Source organism: Calonectris borealis, chromosome 29, assembly GCF_964195595.1.
Source record: "Calonectris borealis chromosome 29, bCalBor7.hap1.2, whole genome shotgun sequence".
Lineage (NCBI taxonomy): Eukaryota > Metazoa > Chordata > Aves > Procellariiformes > Procellariidae > Calonectris > Calonectris borealis.
In genome coordinates, this window is record NC_134340.1 from 1,062,928 (window position 1) to 1,085,285 (window position 22,358).

Sequence of the window (22,358 nt, forward strand, 5' to 3'; positions counted from 1 at the left end):
GGCAGCACCTCCGGGGGTCTGCACAGAGGGGGCTGGACCAGAGCCAGTGTTAAACCCCGCGGCAGGGAAATGGCCATCGATTGCCAGAGAGCGGCTTGTCAGGAAAGGCCCTGGGGGTGCTGGGGGACACCAAGGTGAGCATGAGCGGGCAACGTGCCTTGGGGCAAAGGCGGCCAGCAGTGTCCTGGGCTGCATGCAGAGGCGGTGGAGGGAGGGGATCCTTGCCCTCCACTCAGCTCTGGTGAGACCACCCCTGCGGTGCTGTGTCCAGTGCCGGGCTCCCCAGCACAGGAGAGATGTGGGGCTACTGGAGAGAGTCCAGCAAAGGGCCGCACGCAGGGGCTGAAGGGACAGGGAGCGTGTGTCCTCTGGGGAGAGCCCGAGGGAACTGGGACTGTTTGTCGTGGGGCAGAGGAGGCTCAGGAGGTCTCCTCAATGTGCACACACGCCTGAAGGGAAGGCATCAGGAAGATGGAGCCAGGCTCTTTTCCGAGGTGCCCAGTGCCAGGACAAGAGGCAATGGGCACCAGCTGAGACCCGGGAGGCTCCGCCTCAACATCCCGAAACACTTTTTCTCTGTGCGGGTGACCGAGCACTGGCACAGGTTGCGCCGGGAGGGTGTGGAGTCTCCGTCCTTGGAGACGTGCAAAAGGCGTCTGGCCCTGGTGCTGGGCAGGCGGCTGTGGGTGCCCCTGCTTGAGGGGGCAGCACGACAAGATGCCCTGCAAAGGCTCCTGCCACGATAATCAGCTGTGATTGCTGTGATGTTGTGTCTGCGGGAGAGAACCGAGGAGCACAAGTGTGTTGGTCTGTGCTGGGGGTGAGAAGTGTAAGGGGGAGTGGAAGAGGAATTGGAAGGGGAAAGGGAAGGTGAAGGAGAAGAGGGAAGGGAGAAAAAAGGAAAGTAAAGGGGAAGAGACATGAGGAGGAGAGGAAAGAGAGGGAGAAGAAGACTGAGAAGAGGAAAGGGAAGGGAAACGGTATAGGGAAGGGGAAGGCTACCATTTGCTTTGTCACCCAGGGCTTTTTGCAGAGCTGTGGAGGCACGGGGCAGCCATTGCCCCTGGCTGGGTCCCAGCCCCCGGGGCAGCCGCGCTCATATGCAAGGAGGCTGGAGGTCTGCCAATGCTCCAGGGCTGCACGTGGCACCGGCAGGGGAACAGCCTACATTCAGGCAGTGCCCTTGGAGCTCAGCAGTGGGACCGTGTGTGGCCAGAGCAGCCAGGCCTGTGGCTTCTCCCCAAAGGCAGCTGGCATGGTCCAGCTGGTGGGGGCCACGTGCAGGGCGAGGGAGACCTGCAGCCCGTGCTGGACCTTGAAAGGAAAAACAGAGAGGCAGGTTTTGGGTACAGGATTGTTTTATTGCAAAGGCAGGAAAGCACCCACTGGAGAAAGACACATAAGGCAGAGGGAGGCAGGTTGTCCCCACAGGCTTCAAGAGAGGTGTTCCTTCAAGCTTCTTCCGGGCAGTGGCCGTTGCAGAGACAAGCAAGTGCCCTGTGGGACGATGGTGGAGTCACGCATGTGGGCACGGGCAGGAGCAAGGAGGAGAGGTGGCATGGAGAGAGGGGAAGGAGAGGAGCAAGGAGAGGAGGTGGCCTGGGGGCTCTGGGTTTTTGTGGCTGGGTCTAGCAGGGCCCACAGGTGTCCCACAGCTTCTTGCTGTAGCGGGGCAAGGCGCAAGGGCTGCAGGCGGGAGAAGCGTAGGGTCTGCCAAAGGTGCAGAGGCCCCCCGAGCCCAGCGTGGCCCCGGCGCCGTAGAGGCCCCCCAGCCCCAGGGAGCCCCCAAAGGCGGGTGCTCCGGAGGAGCCCACCACGGCCTGCTGGGGGAAGGAGCTGAGGATGGGGCCGGGGAAGGTGACGACGACGGGGGGCGGCTGGATGAAGGCCGACGAGTCGGGGCACTGGCGGGCGCACAGCTCGTTGCAGCTCTCAGCGATGGGCTGGGGGACGGCGACGCTGGTTTTTGGTGGGCACAGGTCGTAGCAAGACATCTTTGTGCGAGAGAGCTGAGCCTGAAACACACGGCACAAGGACAGGTGTCTTTAGAGAGGAGGAGATCCCTGGCCCAGCAGTGCCCTGTTCCCTGGAGCTGGAGGTACCAGAGCCACCTCCTTGCCCGCACTGCCCGACGCTTGCCCTTTGCCCAGCCACCCCCTCAGGGCCCTGCTCTCTGCACACAGAGGGCACACAAGCCCTCCTCGAGAGCCTGTGCAGGGCCCGGCTCTGCGTGTCCCGGCCACGGGGCTCCTTCCTCCTCCCGCCATGGCTCAGCGACCCTGGCCGTCCAAGGCTGCTGCCAGCACACCCGCTGCCGGCAGAGCTCTCCTGGCCAGGGAGGCCCCACGCCAGCCCCTGCCACAGGAGGCAGAGACCCAAGGCACCCACCTACCCTTTTCCTGAGCAGAGCGAGGCAGGAAGAGTGGATGCCAGTGCTCGCCGAGAACAGCGCTTTTATGCTGGGCCGGCGAGCACGGGGAGGAGCTGGCCACGCTGGGGGCACGTGGCCCGCAGCGGCCAAGCCCCTGCCTCCTCCCTGCGTGGCACGGGGCTCTTTTGCTGACGCCGTTTCCTCGCCAGCCCCAACCCGCTCTATCAGCCCCTGCAATTACCCTGCTCGGACGCTTGCCAGCTGCCACCTAATGGGCCCAATTAGCCCCACTGTCTTTTCATTATCTCGGTGTGTAAGAGGGCACGCAGCGTGACAAAGGCTGACTGCAAGCGCCCTGCGTGCCATAGCTCTTCCCCACGGGCTTGGTCTCGGGGCAGACCTATGCCTTACTGGCAGAGCCACAGGCAAGACCAGGGTCGTGGCACTGGGCAAGCAGTTGGCCTTGCAAAGCTTTCCCGAACGCCAGCGATCGCATGACGTACACCGTATGGCTATTATCTACAGAGGCGCGAGGTTACGAAATGCCAAATCAAAGGCACTCCTCTCGGGCACTGCCTGCTCAGCACGATGCATCACTCGCCAGCCCAACAGAGCCGGCCTCCATCCTTCTGCAGGCGTTGGCCATCGAGCTCTGCAAGTGTGGGGGAGAAAGACCCCTCGTGCTCTTCCCCGAGGGGCATGGTGTGAGGGGCACAGATCCCCACCTGGGCCCACATGGCACAGGCTCGTGCCAGCCCTGCCCCAGCCCTGCCAGCCCCTCGCAGGTGTCCCGGGAGCCCCATTGCTGGGGGACGGTGCTGGGCAGGGGCTGCCCTCGGGGTGCTGGGGAGCTGGGAGCCCCATCGGAATGCAGAGCCACAGCAGCCCGCGGCTGGGCTGGCCCTGCTGGTGCCCAGAGCCTGGCTGCGGGCACAGGGCAGAGATGACTTCCCAGGGCAGAGCACAAGGCAGGCAGCGAGGCGCTGCAGAAGCAGGGCCCTCGCCTGCCCTGCGCAGCCCCCAGCAGGGAGATGCCTGCTGTCATGGAGCCCCCGAAGCAGAAAGGGGAGGGAAGCCTCGGAAGCGGCCTGTGCTGCTCTGGCGAGGGGCTGCTGACTCAGGGAGGGGCAGGAGCTGGACAGCCCCATCCTCGTCAGCAGGAGGGAGTGCCGCCTGTGCAGATTGGCCCAGGTGGTGCTGAGCAATGGCGGGGCCAGTATAAAAGCTCAGCCTCTGCCAGGCTCTGCCATCCACTGCTCTGGTCGCCTTCTCCTCTGGGAACAGGGTAAGTCTGCGAGCACTTCTCCTCCTTTACGCCTGCTCCAGCCCCGGCCCCTCTGCCTCGGGCTCTCACCTCTGCTGCTCTCTTACAATCTCTGCCCTCTTGCAGAGCACCGTCCGATCCCACGCAAAGATGTCTTGCTACGACCTGTGCCCACCAAAAACCAGCGTCGCCGTCCCCCAGCCCATCGCTGAGAGCTGCAACGAGCTGTGCGCCCGCCAGTGCCCCGACTCGTCGGCCTTCATCCAGCCGCCCCCCGTCGTCGTCACCTTCCCCGGCCCCATCCTCAGCTCCTTCCCCCAGCAGGCCGTGGTGGGCTCCTCCGGAGCACCCGCCTTTGGGGGCTCCCTGGGGCTGGGGGGCCTCTACGGCGCCGGGGCCACGCTGGGCTCGGGAGGCCTTTGCACCTTTGGCAGACCCTACGCTTCTCCCGCCTGCAGCCCTTGCGCCTTGCCCCGCTACAGCAAGAAGCTGTGGGACACCTGTGGGCCCTGCTAGACCCAGACCAGCCCCAGGCGCTGCCCCCAGCCCAAACGCCAACCCCACCACCCATGCGGGGCTGAGCTGGTGGGCACGGGGCACTGAGGAGTGCTGAGCATGCCCAGCCCCAGCCAAGGCCTGGGCAGCTGGCAGTGCCGCACCCCCTCGGCCCTTCCCTGCCCTCTTCTCCTGCTCTCCTCCCCTCCCTTCTCCTCCCAGCTGTCGCACGGGGCAGGAGGGGGACCCCAAAGGCTCTGCGAGGCTGCAGGGCCAAGTCCTTGGCATCTGGAATGCTGCACCAAGGGGGCATCTGGAGCGAGAAGCGATGCTCTGGAGAAGATCCCTCTTGCCTTCCCCAACACGTGGCAACCAGCCTCTCTGGGTCTTGCCCACGGTCTCTCTGACAGTCTCTCCTGCCCCTCTGGGCACAATAAAGCTTTCCTGCATCCAAGTCATGTCTCATGTCCTTATGCGACGTACAGTGCGCAACAATTGTAGGAGGGCAAATGCTGGTCTCTCCATATTTCACTGGCTTCTTGCCATATCTAGATAGAAGAGGCAATTTTTAGTTTCTCCTTCTCCAGCTCCATATGAGGGGTTCTCAGCTCAGGGTACATCTTCCTTTCCTAATTGGGGAGAGAAATGATTCAATTATAGAAGTGTAGCAATGAGGTGGGAACAGGTGGTTGGACTACAGATGCCTTTGTAAGAAACCTGTATATACTTATATTTGTATGTGTGCAGATATATATTTGGGCCATAATATTCATATATTAGATGCTTTATATTAGCTACTCTTCGTGGTCTTCCAGAAGAAGATGATGCTGCCCTCTCAGTCTCCAAAACTTTGTACTTCTACAAAACTGCTACTATATCACATTCAGGGAATTTGTAACTCCCTTGGGGTCCAAAGGAAACATGGATCATCTTTTCCGTAGTTTTACTCAAGATGACCCATCCCACAACATTATTTTACCCCTTACTGTGGCACGTGTGAGATTAATTAAGATTAATGCCATTCAAAATTCTTGCATTCACCCTCTCTCTTTGAGAAGTAGTAACATGTGGCTGTAAAAGGGACATCGGGTGTGCTCTTCCCCTTGTTTTTACAGGTTCTGTTTATATTACCGCTACTCTCTGGTATTCTGTATTTACAATGGATTCCTCAAGAGCATGCAATCTCCCTATACCTTACCGTCACCTATTTGGGACTACCCAGAGTCCTCTTCTGTCACTTCTTTCTGATTATAGCCTGTGTTACACCAGATCTTTTCTCCAGTAGTCAGCAGGTGCATGGCTTTGCACTGTTTTACTGAAGATCATACCGTTACTGTTACTCCCATCAGTTAAGCCATCTCGTTCTTCCAGTCTTCAAGTCTGATTCCCTCCTGTTTAATGCCACTCAGCTTTATGTTATCAGCACATAAAATAGAGTGCTCCCAAATTATGTAACAATGCCATTAATGCAAACAAATAATTAGAGGTTTTCTGAGACTGATCCTTGAGTAACCAATATAGCAAACTCCCTCCATTCCTATAACTCCCATGTAACATTAGGCACTGACAGAAAGGGTTTCTCTATGTACTATTTTGCAATCAGACATGAGCTCACCCTGAACAGGCATCCAGGCCAAATAATAGCTAGGTAATCATGTTAGCTGGGTGCTAATAGCTCTCACCAACCTTGTTATCTTGGGCTAGGCGCTTACTGTCTGACACAATACACATCTAATTGGGTGCTGGCTGGTACCTGCCTGACACTGCCTCATTCAGAGAATCAGTGGAAAAGTTGGCAGTCGGAGCTCAGGCTTTCAGCTGTGATCATGTATGATTTACCTCTTAGAGGCTGTGCATAAGAGCAAGGATCCTGGTGTTGAGCAGAAGAGAAACAGAGAGGAAACCAGGCATCCATGTTTTGCAAAGCTGTCCCAGGAACTGCCCTGGGCTGAACTAACCGGGAGGAAAGAGGACTTTGGTCAGCACAAGGGAGGTGCCTGAGCCAAGGAGATGAGGGCTGGTGCGGCACAAGCCAGGAGGTTGGTTGCTGAGTTCCTGCGAATTCATAGCAGCAGTGTCCTTGCCTCAAGCCGTGTGAGGATGGGGAGCAGCAGCAGTGACAGAGAGCCATCTCCTTGTGCCCAAAAGGCAGGAGCCTTTCTTCTCCACCTCAGCTGCCTGGGCTCTTCACACCTCCCAGGCACTTATGGGGCAGGGCTCTCAGCTGGGCCCTGCAAGCTCCAGTCCCTTCCCAGACCTCTCCCAGAAAGCTCAGGGCCATGAGGGCAGGCAGCGTTGGGACAGGGAGGTTGAAACAGGCAGAGAGAGCAGAACTTTTCAGTGAAGGGTTTTTCTTGGTCAAAATATTCTCAATAAGTATTTGTTAATCAGTAAAAATAAAACAGTATTTTCTTAAAATAAAAGCAAGATTTGTGAGTACCATAGACTAATTTTCATTTTAATTTGTTACTACTTATAGTACACATCCAGTTACATTGAGGGGGAACATTGAAATTACCTGTTAAAATCAAACTTGCTATTCCGTGACACTGACAGAGGGTTGAGATCAAGAAATTGTACACGCACGCACGGAGCTTTTCTTTGAAAGAGTCTCAGTGAAGTAACAGGTAAATCCTCTGCAATGCATTAGTTCATGTTCTTTTTATTTCACTCAGCTGACTTACAGACTCAGCCAAAACCTCCCTGAGGCAACTGTTATCACAGCAGTGATTAGCAAAAAACAGAAGAGTTGGCGCTTGATCTTCACTCATCAGATACCTATCTTAGAAATTACCTTCCATTGTTTGCCTTGCTCCTATTGTTCCTTTTCAGAATATGCTTTGACAGAACTTCAGGCCACGTTTTTTTACTTTGTCTTTGAACACAGTTTGATGATTTCTAGTACATCATCTGGGAAGATGTAAAATTAAGAGGAATTCCAGCACTAAATTAACTAGTGAAAAAACATTGGACTGACTACTGGAAGTCTGACAACTAGAATAATTAGTGTAGGGGAGAGGATAATTTCAGCTCAGTAGCAATGAAAGACTGGGCAGATGGGTTTCTTAGCAGCAGGACTGTGTGTGGCCAGGGCTGTGGGGTCTCCCCAAGGGCAGCTCAGCCTGGCTCTGCTGGGGCTGAGACACTGCCCTGGCCGGGCCCAAGCCCTACAGCTCACACGGGCTTTGAAAGGAAAGGCAGAGAGGCAGGTGTTGGATGCAGGATTGTTTTATTGCAAGTGCAGGAAAACACCCATTGGAGAAAGACACACAAGGCAGAGGCAGGCAGGTTGTCCCCGCAGGCTTCAAGAGAGGTGTTCCTTCAGGCTTCTCCCAGGAGGTGGCCATGCAGAGACAATCAAGTGTCCTCTGGGACAATGGTGGTGTTGCACATTTGGCCACTGGCAGGGGCAAGGAAGAGGAGATGAAGCGAATGAAAAAGGAAACGAGAAGTGTAATTTATGGAGCTATTCTGACTCCACTGTATTAAGTGGAAGTCTTTGATGCTCTGCCCCTTACTCAGGAGCTCAGTTGAGGATCGAGATTGTATCATGCATTTGCCAGTCATTCTTTAGTCAAGGGATTTTTCTTAGGATTTAGCAGGGCCCACAGCTGCCACGGCGGTACCTGCTGTACTGGTAGGAGTAAGGGTTGCAAGAGCCAGAACCATAAGATCTACCATAGCCATACAGGCCCCGGTAACCCAGGGAGCCCCCATAGCCATACTGACCCCCACAGCCCAGGGAGGAGCCCCCATATCCGTACAGACCCCCATAGCCCAAGGAGCCATAGCTCCCATAGCCATAGAGACCCCCGTAGCCCAGGGAGGAGCCATAACCCCCATAGCCCAGGGAGCCCCTGTAGCCCAGGGAGCCCCCATAGCCCCCAAAGGTGGGTGCTCCAGAGGATCCCACAACTGAATCCTGGGGGAAGGAGCTGAGGATGGGGCCAGGGAAGGTGACGACGACCGGGGGTGGCTGGATCACAGTTGTGGAGTCAGGGCACTGACGGACGCACGGTTCATTCCCACTGTCAGCAAGGGGCTGGGGACGGTTGATGCCACCAACGGCAGTGGAGCACAAGTCGTAGCAAGACATCTTGCAGGGATGGAGGTCAATCTACAAGTTGATTTTACCAAGTATAAGACATTATTTACATACATAAAAATGCTATAGATTTTGCTGCCTTTCCTCAGCATGAATTACACCAATTTACCCATGTCTATTAGAAATGAAAATTGAAGCAGAACAGCAAAATTTTTTGCTCAGATGTTTTGGTGAGTCAGTGGATCAGCAAGGACTGGGACTCCAAGAATGGAATGTGTTGTTATGCATGATTTCGTGACTCTAACTCTTCATTCCCACTGATCTCCTTTGTGCTGAGTCTTGTGAGACCAGGGATTAAAAGTCATTGTCTGTTCAGATTTGCTCAGTAACTTGCTTGATGAGACCATTACAAGGGAATTGCAAAGATTATTGTCCCCAATTTCCAAACACTGAATCAGGGCACTGAGATATTTACAACTAGCTTAACACCACAGTGTTTTGATTCTGGGCTCCGAACTCTTTTGAAAAAATCTCACTCCAAACAACTTGCGCCCATTAACGTGAAAAACCCAGCACTTCACCTGTCAGCTTAAATTCCCTCCATAATCCCTCTTTCTCTCAATTAAATAATTTCTTACAGAACATTTTCAACAGCTTTCAATTCTGCTCTGTGTCCTACTCTATCTAAGCCAGTGCCTGATCTCTGGTAGTATTCATGCCCATTTATCTTGAATTAATGTAAAAGCACCTTGAGTCATCTGTAACAGAATAAACTGGAGATATGGAAGGTCTGCTTCTAAGCTCAGCATTTCCCTGTGAACCATGAAGATTTAAACTTTTTCAGATAATTTCCAGTTACCCATATAAACAAACAGAAGAGGAATGCATATTGAACTAGTCACATCATTTCTTCATCTGTTGGAAGTGAACTAATAATGAACTTAGTTTTCTGCCATATCAAGAAACTTTTAGTTAGCTTTGAAATTAAATGCCAACCCTGAATGCAGAGAAGAGCTGTCCATAACACTTTTAATCATTTTTGTAAGCTTTATCTTTACACCGAAAATTTTACCTACTAGTTCTTAATGGAAGAGACCATCCTAGATTAAATTGTATAGCAAAGATCTATTCCAATAGTTGTAAAGAGCAGATTCAGACTTACCCAATTCGCTGAGAAGAACGAGTGAAGAGAAGAGGTTGGAAGAACCCTGAGTGGAGAGAGCTTTTATACAGTTCAGACTGCCTGAGGGATGAGAGGCTGGTTTCGTGAATGTGGATCCAATTAGTTGACACAGCACATTTTTTGTATTGATAGCTCCGCAAAGTGATGAAATTGTTCCGCTTTCTGTTTTTGTTTATTACTTGATTTCAATTATCATGTAACATAACACACGCATTACATCACGCAAGGTTCTTTCATCTAAAAGAGTGATGGGTGAAATTAATGCATCTTTCATCCTAAAACATGATTCATGACATTAATATCAGTTTTCTATTCTCTTTAGAGTTGCACCATGTAGTAAGCTGCTTATACAGAGATGTTCTTCTTTTGCTGTCTTATATGACAATGATGCTCAGACATTTATCAGAAATAACCTGCTGTGAGGTGTTTCTTTTGAAGTCCTTTACGTAAGTTTTCTCTCTTCTTAAAGATAAAATACAGTCTATTGTTAAATCCTCAGGAAGGTGGGCAATACTTCTTGTTTTGCTTAGGTTTATTTCTGAAATGTGATACAATTCATATTGGAATTCATGGAGGATTCTCAATACTCTCTGAATTAAATTACATTGTGAGCATTCCTGAACACACAATGGCAGATGTCCAAAACAGCCTTAGGTTTTATCTGACCCTCAAACTACAGCTTAAAGCTGAATTTAGTTCTGAACGGAGAGATATTTACATTTTTAATGCTCAGTATGAAAAGCTCAAAATAATCAAAGTGTACATTGAATTAATATCTAAATTTGTGATTTACTGAGATAGCTACGTGTTTTTGTAGAAGGTATATCGGAAAAACCCCAAATTTAACTGTATTAGAAAAAAAGCCTTTCTTTTTTGATAAGAAGAAGAGAACTGTGAAGTGAGATTTCAGAGTAACAGACTAAGCCACAGTCTAATAGCATTAACAACTCAATGGATTCATCCCAGAGTATGCAATACTTACTGGTGTCCCATTTGCTCATCCTCTATGTTTTATCTCTGCCCTTCTTCTGGCATGTCTGCAGGTACATTGAAGAGGTTCCTTTTGGCTGTTCAAAACTGCTGAGACCTCCTAATTAAATCAAAGACCATTCACAAGTGTTAAAGGATTTCTGCAGCTCTTATTTCACTTGCATATCCAATAGATAAAAGAAACCTTTTAGACATCAAAGTGTCTAAAGTGCCGTCGAAGTGACATCAAAAAGTGGACAGATTCCCAGTGAATATCTGAAATCATAAGTAACCATGGATACTCAAAACTTTCAGCTCAGTTTGATCCACAGGTTTGAATGGGTACATTTTCCTGAAGTTTTCTTTAATTTCTAGCTTGCTCCTTGGGAGTCCTTGATCCTGGTTTACAACTGATCTTGCAGCTAATCCCATCATTGATGGCATCTTTCAGTAGAGAGCAATTATGAGGTGGGAATCTGCCGGGAAAGGCAAATGCTGGCTTTTGCTGAGGTTTCTTTCTTTGTTTACGCCATTATTGTAATACTATATCATTATCATGGTTATCATAATCATCAATGTGGTTATCTTCAGACCACATATTATTTCTAAATTATGAGCTTTTCCAAATCTGGAGATACATATGGAGATTTCCTGAGCTACAATACTAAAAAAAGCCATCTCAAAGTTTTACAAGAGTATTCCAAGGTATTTTCAAATACCTCATGAACACCCATTACTAGCTTGTACATACTGTGTCATAATTATTAAAAAGTATGCCTGGATGCATACACCCCATTATTATGAGAGATTATCACATTAAAATCAGTAAATTGAAGTTACTTGGGTCTTTCCCGTAAATCAGTTCGTGGTTTATAACACTCTTTGGACCTTTCTTTCTTTGACTTTAAAAATAAAATCTACCTTTTTTTTAATTGAAGTGCACATTGGACCAGAAACAGAAATCTGCTTATGTTAACTGAACTATTAGCGAAAAAAAAACACCCAGGGTACAATGGGGTTTGTCTTCATTGTGTCAGAGCTAGGATCTCTTTCAGTAATCACGTCTTATTGCCTGATTTACTTGTTTCTCCTAGTCCTCTGTACGTCCTAGGTACCTCTCTCTAACACGTAACTATAGGAGAAGAAAACACGATAAAATATAAAGGAAAGCAAATCTTGATGAAACAACTCAGAAAAATCAGTTTCCATAGACTTGTGACTGCCAGCTGAAATATTTCTCTGTTCCTGGGACTGAAAGACAACTAGTAGAGAACCGTCCAAAAGCCATTAAAAGATGCTCCTGATCATTGTGTTTGCCTTGTATTGAGGCCTTGTATTGCTGGAGGTAGAAGTGCTAAGCCTGCAGAAAGAATGTTTTTACCCTTCTTATTTGTCTCCAGCCTTCATTTGAGAGCCTAAAAGAAATTCCATTTTGTCTCCAGATATACTGTTGATTACACTAAAAGACCTGTAACTGGACAAAAGAAATGACTGTCTTCCTGTCATCCTAATTATGCAGGACTCAAATAAATCAAGTCAGCTTACTTCCTCCCCTAATGCTAACGAGAGCAATGGAATAATAAAAAATAATTCCACACATAAACCCTGGAGATAGTAGAGAGGTCTGTGGTGGAGCATGCATGTCACGCTATGTGTGGGTTTGAAGTGCCTGCAATGCACAAGCAATAAGCAAAAACAATTTCAGCACTTTGAGTAACTACGTGTCCTACAATTTGGGGTTGGTACCTAATTATGAACTCACGCATAGGATGCCTAATGTCCTCCAGGCAATCAACAGAGCTGTATAAAAGCTTTCTGCATTAAGTCTTTCTATCCACTTCTCTCACCTTACTCGCCTTCGTGAATTGGGTAAGTCAGATTTCTCTCAAACTTTGCTAAATTAACTTGCTGTCAGGAACTCTTGATTTTAACTTAGGACCAAGTCCTCTTCAGTTACTGCCAGGCTGCCAGTGATCTGTAGACTATTTGCTGCTGGAAATAATGTTTGGTTTCTCATTCGTTACCAGGGCCTGTAAAGATAGGCTCCGGAAGAAGGGTATATCAAACAGTTTTGAATCCCAAACTTGTAACATTTTAGTGCTTCAATGAATTCCTTGACTATTTTAGGAGATAAAGAATAGTTCATATACATGGTTGTATATGGCTGCATTTAACAGAGTTCTGCTGAGTTTATAACAGGAAAGATCAAACTTATTAAATAGAAACCATCAACTAATAGTGATGTAACACTATCAAAATTAGTTCATCAGGAAAAACCAAAGATACAACTGAAAAGCACATGACTTTGTCATAGTAAAGTCAAGACTAGCCTCCAGATTACAGTGCTAGGAAGACTAGCAATAGAAACTATGTTTACTTCCCAGGTTTATTACTGATACCCTGTTGCACTGCTTCATCATAACCTAATGTTTGATACTTCTTTAATGTTAACATAAATTACTGTGTTTTACAGACTGACTTCCATCCCTGCAAGATGTCTTGCTACGACCTGTGCTCCACCTCTGCCTGTGGCATCTACCGCCCCCAGCCCCTTGCTGACACTGGGAATGAGCCGTGTGTCCGCCAGTGTCCTGACTCCACGACTGTGATCCAGCCACCCCCAGTCGTCGTCACCTTCCCTGGCCCCATCCTCAGCTCCTTCCCCCAGGGTTCGGTTGTGGGATCCTCTGGAGCATCCATCTTTGGGGGCCGTGGGGGCTATGGGGGCCATGGGGGCTACGGGGGTTATGGGATCTATGGGGGCTACGGGGGCTATGGGGGCAATAGCTCCCTGGGCTATGGGAGGCTGGGGGGCTATGGCTCCTCCCTGGGCTATGGGGGTCTGGGGGGCTATGGGGGCTCCCTGGGTTGCTGGGGCCTGTATGGTTATGGTAGATCTTATGGTTCTGGCTCTTGCAGCCCTTACTCCTACCGGTACAGCAGGTACCGCCGTGGCAGCTGTGGGCCCTGCTAAATCCTGCAGAAATATCCCAAGTGAGGTATAACAGACAAATGAGATGTGATGGTTCCACAGCTAAAGAGGTCTGAACCTCCACTGCTCTGTTCCAAGACCGCGGAGCTGTACCCCTTCAGCCCCTTTTGAATTTCTCCTCTTAACTTTTACTTTCGGTTTCTGCCCTAATGCTTCTCCCGTCACATTTCCATATTGCCTGGGGTAAACGTGTAACAAAGTTGCTCAAAATGGTTCCTGTTTGTTCAAATCAACAGCTAAGACTCAGGAAGAAAAAAGAAAATCAATCATATGTGAATGTATCCCTGACTGGAGAACAGTTTTGTACTTCTTGGAGAGACTGAAGATGTATTCCTTTTCTCACTATCATTAAAAGTTTATTGCATCGAAGTTGCCATGTTCTGGTGTTCTTTTCTCATGTTTTTACCCTTGATAATTGCCTTAGAAGTCTAATCTGTGCAGCTGTCAGTAACAGTCTAAACTATGCAGATGAATGTCCTGCCCCAAAAACCAGGGATTTCAAATGCACAAAAGCAGTGTGAAGCCCTCAGCACAGAAGAAACTACTGTCCTGCCCTCCCTATTTTTCAGATAAAGATTCTTGACATTTTTGAAGAATTTGGCTTCTTGATTGTACATACACTAGTTACAGATTAGTAGTGGTAGAGAAATGAAATAGTAGATTACTAATTTTAAACTCTTTCCTAATAACATTAGACTTTAGTAGGAATTTCTTCCAGGTAAGTCTTTGATTCATCTCTTTGAACTTCAGGTTCTCACTCAAATACTTAAACTCTGTCCTCAGTAATAGTCTCTGCAGAAAGTTGAATTAATTTTCTGTCAAATCCTTAAAGAAAGAAAGTTTTCTGGACCATAAAATGGGACTTTTAAATCTGAAGTGTGGATAATGGTCTTTCTGTATAATCATGAAATCTAAGGTGTTAGATGTTTTTTGATGGAAAAACAGCTACTCCATACATCTACTCCAAGGACTAATTCATCTATGCCAGCAAGAACAGCTGGAACAGATAGAACGGTTATGGTGCCTGGAAAGCTTAAAAGGTAGAAAAAGTCATAACCCTGTATACCTATCCTCAACACTTGTGTGTTTCCCAATTCCTCCTGCATAGGAAGCCCTCACAACAGAAACCCCCATATTCAGCAACTCCAACTTTCAGCTTTTCCCATGATATTCCTCATCTAAAAAGTCCATTAGACATCCTATCCACATATCCACCTCCTTGTTGCAGCTCCTCCAATCTTCTCCCTCTCAGCAGCTCCATGCCAATACCCTTCACCACTCTCTCCCCACCTCCCTAAATCCCTTCTGACTCAGGAGCATCCCTCCACCTGAGGCCTCATCTGCCACCCTTTTCCCCATAATCTGTTTTGAATCCAGCTCAGCTGAGCCACCGGCTCTGCTTCTGCTGTGACCAGCAAAGGCGTTCAAGTGGCTCATTAGGGAATGGAGGTTTAGTGTGGTTTCTTTCTAAACATAATATTATTATTGTAACCCAGGCCAGCTGGGGAGGGAGGATTCCTGCTCCCAAATGTGTGCACTGAGTGCAACAAAGGGTGACTGGCTTCACTGATAGCTGGACTGTTTCAGCTGTGTTTTTGAAGTCTGAGCCTCATCCTATGTAAGGATGTGAGTTTTCCCCATCTACAGAGAGGAGAGTTGTATATCCATAGCAGAAGAAATTAAAACTAAAAGCTGATTTGTTTGATGCAGAGTAGAATCACTTTAATGAGAAATAAATATTCATAGAAAACCATTGTAGAATATCAAGAATACGCATCAGACTGCAGGCAATTCCTTCCATAATTGTTCTTCTTCAGCTGGACAGTAAAGTGCCATTTTATAAGAAGAGAGATTACTTGGTTTATCCCACCCATTATACACATAGATGGAAAAAAGCCCAAAAGACTATGAGCAGAGAGTGAAGAAATCAAGGACATGCTGTGTGCTCCCAGCTCCACTGCAGTGATCAGGACTTCACAACATCTCCTTTGGGACCACTGCTGTAGATCAAGATTGTATCTCTCAGTTGCCAGTTATTCCTTACTCAGGGGGTATTTCTGTAGGATTTAGCAGGGCCCGCAGCTGCCACGGTTGTACCTGTTGTACCAGTAGGAGTAAGGGTTGCAATAGCTAGAACCATAGGATCTACCATAGCCATACAGACCCCTGTAACCAAGAGAGCCCCCATAGCCCCCCAGACCCCCATAGCCCAGGGAGGAGCCGTAGCCCCCATAACCCCCATAGCCCCCCAGACCCCCGTAGCCCAGGGAGCCGTAGCCCCCATAGCCCCCAAGGACGGGCACTCCAGAGGATCCCACAACCGAATCCTGGGGGAAGGAGCTGAGGATGGGGCCAGGGAAGGTGACGACGACCGGGGGTGGCTGGATCACAGTCGTGGTGTCAGGGCACTGACGGACGCATGGCTCGTTGCAGCTGTCAGCGAGGGGCTGGGGACGGTAGACGCCGCAGGCAGAGGTGGAGCACAGGTCGTAGCAAGACATCGCACAGGGATGGAGGTAAGCTGCAACGCACACTGATGATTAGACTAAGCAGAAGACAAAGACTTCAAAATTCAACAGTTTACATTAAAATAACAAGTCATGTACAGGATTTTGCGTAAATAAATTGACTCCCCACTTTGCAATCATAAATCTCTTTTTTCAAAAAGCAGATTTTTGAAAATTCTCTAAAAAATGTCTACACATACAAAGGAATATGGGAAACATTATGCCGAGTGCTGAAAGTGTTGTCCCTCACAAATACCCTGCAAAGAACTTTGATATATTTCTACACATTAAACTGAAAGCTGAGAAGCAAGAACAGAGAAAGCAAAGTGACTTTGTCCAAGGTTATTTGATGAGTCAGTAGGAAAACTTGGATTTGGGTTCAGCAGGTTTACATGAGATGTAGTTTATATATACTTAATTACAGTAGCTTCTTCTTCCCACTCATCCCAATTTTGCTGAGAGTTGTAGGAACAACAGATTATGGGATTGTCACTGCCCAGATTGCTCAGAAAGTCATCTGACAAGACAATAAAGGACAGATGGTAGAGTTATTATCCAAATTCCCACCTACGCAGCCACTGTATGGATACAGCCTGGGCAATTTCAATATAAATCAGCATTTTAGTCCCTAATGTCTTTCAAAAAACTCATTTCAAATTATTATTCCTAGGACAAACCAGGATCCTTTGTAAACCTAAGAATTCAGCCTATATTCTCCCCTCTAAACTTAGTTATTTTCTCCAAGAGTGATTTTACTCTTCTCCACTCACTGTGTCCTGTAAGTCCTTAGCAGGTTTTGAGGAAGAATATGAAAGCAAGAAAGTAAAGGGCAGCCAGAAGATTTGCTGTATCGGGACAACACACACAACTTTCTCAGATGCATCGCTCATTCAGCTCAGGTTGCACGAATGGCTGCAATGGTGATGCTCTTATTAAACCTTGAAGCTCATAACATGCAACCTTTGGAATAAGTTAAATGCGTTGAAGTAAGTGTAGTGCTATGCATGTCCCAGTGTTCCTGACACCGAGAGCTCCGCCGAGCCCCACACACCAAATAGGTGTATCTGTCACTCCAGAGCCAGCATTAGAATCTCTGTCCCAAGGCAGTGCAGATATACTTAACAATATGGCTGGTGGCCATCCACTGAAATTGAAACCAGCAATAAAAAGATACATTGATGGTAATAGAGAAGAATCAGACTTACCCAAGTCACCAAGAAGTCAAGGGAAGTGTTTGAAAGAACTATGAGAGAGAAGAGCTTTTATATTGGAGCAGCTGGAGGTACAAGATCAACATTGATTGCCCGCCCCAATTTCAAACACATGTAACCCGTCGAGATGATGAAATTGCTGTGTTTGTTATTGGAGTTTGTAAGTCCTTTCAAATTTGTTTGTAATAGGACCTAAACATTACTTTAGATTACAGAGAAATCTTTCATCTTGTGACTTGTTGAGGAAAATTAATACCTGGCATTATTCCAGTCACTTCCTTGAAATTACAACAGAAATTATTAAGCCAGCTCCTCTTGTATTAACTTAACAGCTGGAGAGTGTCTTACAGAATTACAAACTGCTGTCATGGACAGGATTTTTGTTTAAGTACATATAATTCACATCACAGCCTGCCAGGACAGAAGTTAAAGACCGTCAATGTGATATGCAGGAAGGTTGAGGGTGGCTTCTGCATGTTTAGCTTCCCCACCTGCAGGTGGGGGACACAGCACCCTTGGGAGTCGATGATGTTTTTCAGTAGTTGACACTGGCCATAATAGGGACAATTCAGCTCCGAAGAGCAGCAGCAATTCCAGGGATCTGCAACGTGTGCTTCAGTCTCTAAATATGGCTTATGTGGAAACTGAAATTTAGCTTTGAGCAGAAAAAATATGAAATCCTTAGTTTTGGAGCGCTGGGAACTCTTTTTCATGCAGATATGAGCTGAATCAGTTTCTCCATCCATCAGTCACTCAAACAGTTGTATTCTCTTACAAAAATGTGTGGGGATAAGTCTGCACAATTTCACATAGGAGATGGGGAGGAAGCCTTTTTCTTCCTGGGGCTTGTTTTTGTTTTTTTAAGAGATAAACATGGAATGCATTTCTGAAGTTAACTAAAGCTAAAAAGGGATTGGAGATCCCAAAGAGAATTTTTCCTGTATTGTTGGTTTGATGTTGTCAGTGCAAAGACGTACTTGAGAATATTTAATAGGCCTGAGAAAACCTAAGCCTTTTCAATTAATATGGATCCTCTGGTGCAAAATTTGAAATGTGACAGAAATGCGTTAAATTATTGACTTTGATTCTCAGGAATTCATGACCTCCTGTAATACACTATTTTTGCTGCAAGCCCTAAGTCCAGAACAGAGCTGAGCTGGCAGTCTGCGAACTGGGAACAACGATAAACTTGGAATGCACCACGCAAAACAAAGGCTGGTTCTTTCCTTGTTTACAGATGTGCTATTTTAATACTGCAGACTCTATGCCATAGATTATTTCTACATTATGAGGTGGTTTTCTCAGCCTTTGAGGTGGTTAGAAGTTTTTTGGACAATAATATTTTCAGGCTTCCAGGGAGCAAGTCTTTTCAAATGCTGCAAACTATCCACTAATGGTTTGAGAATGCATTCTTGCAATTAGATTAAAGGCATGTACCTGGATTTAGGTGCTTAGCAATTATGGAATGACATCACATCAAAATATGTAAGTCAAGGTATTTGTGCCCTTGGTATAATCAGTTCATGGCTGAATATGGGGATTTGTGCATCTTCAGTTTTTTTCAATATAGAAGTATAGAATGAAATATAAACTTCTAAATAAAATACAGCCCTTCATGAGCTGTATAATCAGTATATCTTTATCATTTTCAGTTACACATCAGGCCACAGAAACAGAGGATTTAATTATTTTCTCGAGTTGTTACAATTCTATCAACTATCAGCCTTTATCCATGTAAATGATTTCTCTGTCTCTATCGTGGCATATCTCCAGATAGCTTTATGCCACCAGTTGCCACCAGTCATGTTTCATTTAATTTTGTTTCTCAGTAGTCTTCAATATTACCTGATCTGAAGATGGACCTAAAAATGGATCCCTGAAGGATTTGTTTCAGGAGACAGAAAACTGGAAAATGTGGGTGACAAATGCTTCACAAAGAAAGTGCCTTGCAGTCTTGAGAACAGAAAGGGTATTAGTTTACCTCTAGACTCCAACCTGGTTTGAAATTCAGTGAGAGAGACCTGCTAGAAAAATCTGAGCAGTTCAAAAGGATGTTCTATCTCTGCCCTCTGCTTCAAATCTCATTGGTCTTCTTCCATGGTTGTAGAATGATGGTCCAAAGGACTTGCCAGTGTTTGAGAAAAGGGCAGGGAGAGTAATCCATGGCTGAATGCACAACAAAGAAAGCAAGAGGTATTTCCCCAAGTCCCTCGTTCATTAGATGAAGCCAGCATTGTGTTCAGGACCAAAAGCCAAACAATAGAAAACCATTTAAGGACCACAGGATGTTTTCTATGGCTTCCTTCGGGTGCAGTATTGGTCTCACGTTAAGTAGCTGAGAGTGCAAATGATAAAGATAAAAATGACGACCCCAAAGTTGTTCTAATGAACTCTATTTTATCTCCAGATATCTTACAGCCTGGATTTAATGGAAAAATCTGTGCACATCAGGTGTCCACAGCCATGCAGTGAGCAGCCGGGTTTTGCCATTAATAATGGAGAAGCTAAGGAAGAGCGTTAGTATAATTCTTGTTGTAACGCCAAGGATGTGAATGGAATGATAACAGGAATGAATATGACAAGTAACCATTTGAGATGAAAGAGGCTTCTGTGATGAAATGCACCTCTCATATTTCATGAGACTTCGAACCAACAAATAAACAAATAGTCAGCGAAACTTTGAGGACCTACGTGTCATATTAGTTTTGGGTTTGCCCCAATTATGCACATGTACAAATTGCACCTTAAGTGATCCCCATGATTTAGGGAACTGTATAAAAGCTCTCGCAACTCAGGGCTCTTCATTCCACCTTGCTTGCTTTATTCACCTCTGTGAAAAGGGTAAGTATCATTCTGTGTGATCTCTTTCCTAAAATTCGAGTATCTCTTTTCTGCCAGTTTTAATTAAGGTCGGAATCATCCATAAGTGTTCTAAGATTCTTAATAATGTTGGATTATTTCACCATGAATTTATTTTTCTTATTTGGTGTTGGACATCCATGTATTCAGGTTTAAAATGGTAAAACCAGGTTTTTCAAAAATTATCATTTCCTGTTAATACAATTTTGAGCTATCAAAGCAGGTTCCAAAACATCAGCAGAAGACTTGTTCAATCACTAGGAATTTTTTAAGGATTTTGCATGTAAGTTTTAGATATGTGTCTATGCATACATATGTATTTGTTGAGGCGACAAGCTTAACCAGAAAGAATATAGAAGTATTGTCTAAAGAAGTATTGGAAAACAGAGATGAAACTAGGAAATCCTAACCTACCCTTTACATTGTCCTTGCTTTGAGCAGGGAGTTGGACTAGATGACCTCCAGAAGTCTCTTCTCACCTAATATTTTATTGGTTCTAGTGGGGAAAAAAATTGTTCACAGGCGGTACTGATTCCTACTCCTTCCATGGGTTTTCTTTTAGATTGGATCAGATCCTATGGTGACAATCTTTCTGAAGAACTCAAGTCCCAGCATACCTATCTGCAGTAGAAACCTAGCCCTAGTTATCCGAGTGTGCTAGTTTCCCATCTGGGAAAGCAGACAAATAATCTTTTCACCTACCCTGTGACTCTCAAGCTACTTTACAAACACTTCAGAGCAGGGAATGCCTTATTTAATCCATGTTTATAGCATACTGGCAGCATGATTTTAGCTATTGCTTCTGGAAGCACGTTACAAGTCAATATGCCAGAGTTGTTCTTCCAGCTACCCATTAATTTACCACATGAGCTTTGCTGGTTTTCAGGTTACACTGCTTTGTTTTTGCTAGTATAAAACAAACATGAAACCACCTTTTAGACACACTCTTTTGTAAGAGTGGTTGCAAAGTATAGTGGAGCTGCTTTGCAAAGTAAAGTGCTGGATAATATTTTTGCAGTGTTTGGCAGTGGGGTAGAACAAAGAACTACTTCTTAAAAGGGAACCAAGTATAAGAAATTAGGAATGAGCCCATAGGAGAGATAACTGCTCAGTCTGCAATCTGGGCAATGCTGATTTACAAGAGGGAGAAATGTTTCATGAAAAATACTGCAGAGAAGGAAGGACAATCAAGATCTGAAAGATAAAGCCATTATTCTAGTCCATGTGTCCAACTTTCAAACTCTTTTTCCCGTTGAATTTGTGTCTTTCGTTTACTCATCAGTGTGCGTTGCAGCTTACCTCCATCCCTGTGCGATGTCTTGCTACGACCTGTGCTCCACCTCTGCCTGCGGCGTCTACCGTCCCCAGCCCCTCGCTGACAGCTGCAACGAGCCATGCGTCCGTCAGTGCCCTGACACCACGACTGTGATCCAGCCACCCCCAGTCGTCGTCACCTTCCCTGGCCCCATCCTCAGCTCCTTCCCCCAGGATTCGGTTGTGGGATCCTCTGGAGTGCCCGTCCTTGGGGGCTATGGGGGCTACGGCTCCCTGGGCTACGGGGGTCTGGGGGGCTATGGGGGTTATGGGGGCTACGGCTCCTCCCTGGGCTATGGGGGTCTGGGGGGCTATGGGGGCTCTCTTGGTTACAGGGGTCTGTATGGCTATGGTAGATCCTATGGTTCTAGCTATTGCAACCCTTACTCCTACTGGTACAACAGGTACAACCGTGGCAGCTGCGGGCCCTGCTAAACACAACAGGAAAATCCACTGAATAATGTACAAGTGAAAAACAAAATGCAGATTCACCAGTGAGCAGATGAGTGACAGCACTCACAAATCCTGTTCAGTCCAGTGCCTTCTGCATGCTCCAGACCTCTCCCTTTTTTCCTTTGAATTCTTCCTGATATCTTCATGGGTTCAATTCCTTGTTATCTTCTACTTTATCATACTTGTGACTGAATGCAATGAGACATTTAACAGCGTCTTTCAAAATGCATTTGACCCTGACATCTTGGATATACATTCTTGATATTGCAATATATCTTTGTTCTTTTCATTCTCATTAAAATTCTGTCACATCATTTAAAATGTGTTGTGGTTTTGTGTTCTCATCATTCTGAATTTGCCAACTTTTCTGCATAAAGCTGTGTGTTGTACATATGGCTGCAATAATGTTGTGCAAACCCTGCCCACATAGTGAAAGTCTCCATGAGGAGCCCTTGCTAGGCCTGTTTCACCACTGAATTGCAACAACAGGGCCACAACATCCTGGCCATAGATGAACAGCAGCCTTCTCTACACATCACTTTATCAGACTCCCCATTTACGAGTTTGTGAGATAATTCTTTGAACTACAAGTTCACATTCTGAAAGTTAAGCTCTTGCTTATTCCACTGCAGACTTCTAATCCAATGTCGTACAAATAATTTCACCACCACAGCTCTTAATGGAAGATTGGCGAC

General features: G+C 46.7%; 6 protein-coding genes across 6 annotated transcripts; 3 read left to right on the forward strand and 3 right to left on the reverse strand.

Annotated features, from left to right (window-relative positions):
- Window positions 1-1,628: 1,628 nt before the first annotated feature.
- LOC142094217 (feather keratin 3-like) lies at window positions 1,629-2,431 on the reverse strand. Its single transcript, XM_075176151.1, has 2 exons — window positions 2,393-2,431; window positions 1,629-2,015 (listed from the first exon to the last, which is right to left on the reverse strand). Exon 2 carries the CDS (start codon window positions 1,992-1,994, stop codon window positions 1,629-1,631), a length of 366 nt encoding a protein of 121 aa, XP_075032252.1. The 5' UTR covers window positions 1,995-2,015; window positions 2,393-2,431.
- A 1,354-nt stretch (window positions 2,432-3,785) lies between these two features.
- On the forward strand, window positions 3,786-4,151 carry LOC142094212 (feather keratin 3-like). Its single transcript, XM_075176147.1, has one exon. The coding sequence runs from the start codon at window positions 3,786-3,788 to the stop codon at window positions 4,149-4,151; it is 366 nt and encodes a 121-aa protein (XP_075032248.1).
- Window positions 4,152-7,725: 3,574 nt separating this feature from the next.
- LOC142094067 (scale keratin-like) lies at window positions 7,726-8,226 on the reverse strand. The gene has a single exon (XM_075175904.1). It carries the CDS (start codon window positions 8,224-8,226, stop codon window positions 7,726-7,728), a length of 501 nt encoding a protein of 166 aa, XP_075032005.1.
- Window positions 8,227-12,821: 4,595 nt separating this feature from the next.
- LOC142094066 (scale keratin-like) lies at window positions 12,822-13,301 on the forward strand. Its single transcript, XM_075175902.1, has one exon. It carries the CDS (start codon window positions 12,822-12,824, stop codon window positions 13,299-13,301), a length of 480 nt encoding a protein of 159 aa, XP_075032003.1.
- Window positions 13,302-15,385: 2,084 nt separating this feature from the next.
- LOC142094047 (scale keratin-like) lies at window positions 15,386-15,820 on the reverse strand. The gene has a single exon (XM_075175876.1). The coding sequence runs from the start codon at window positions 15,818-15,820 to the stop codon at window positions 15,386-15,388; it is 435 nt and encodes a 144-aa protein (XP_075031977.1).
- Window positions 15,821-21,210: 5,390 nt separating this feature from the next.
- LOC142073527 (scale keratin-like) lies at window positions 21,211-21,645 on the forward strand. The gene has a single exon (XM_075133401.1). It carries the CDS (start codon window positions 21,211-21,213, stop codon window positions 21,643-21,645), a length of 435 nt encoding a protein of 144 aa, XP_074989502.1.
- Window positions 21,646-22,358: the final 713 nt, after the last annotated feature.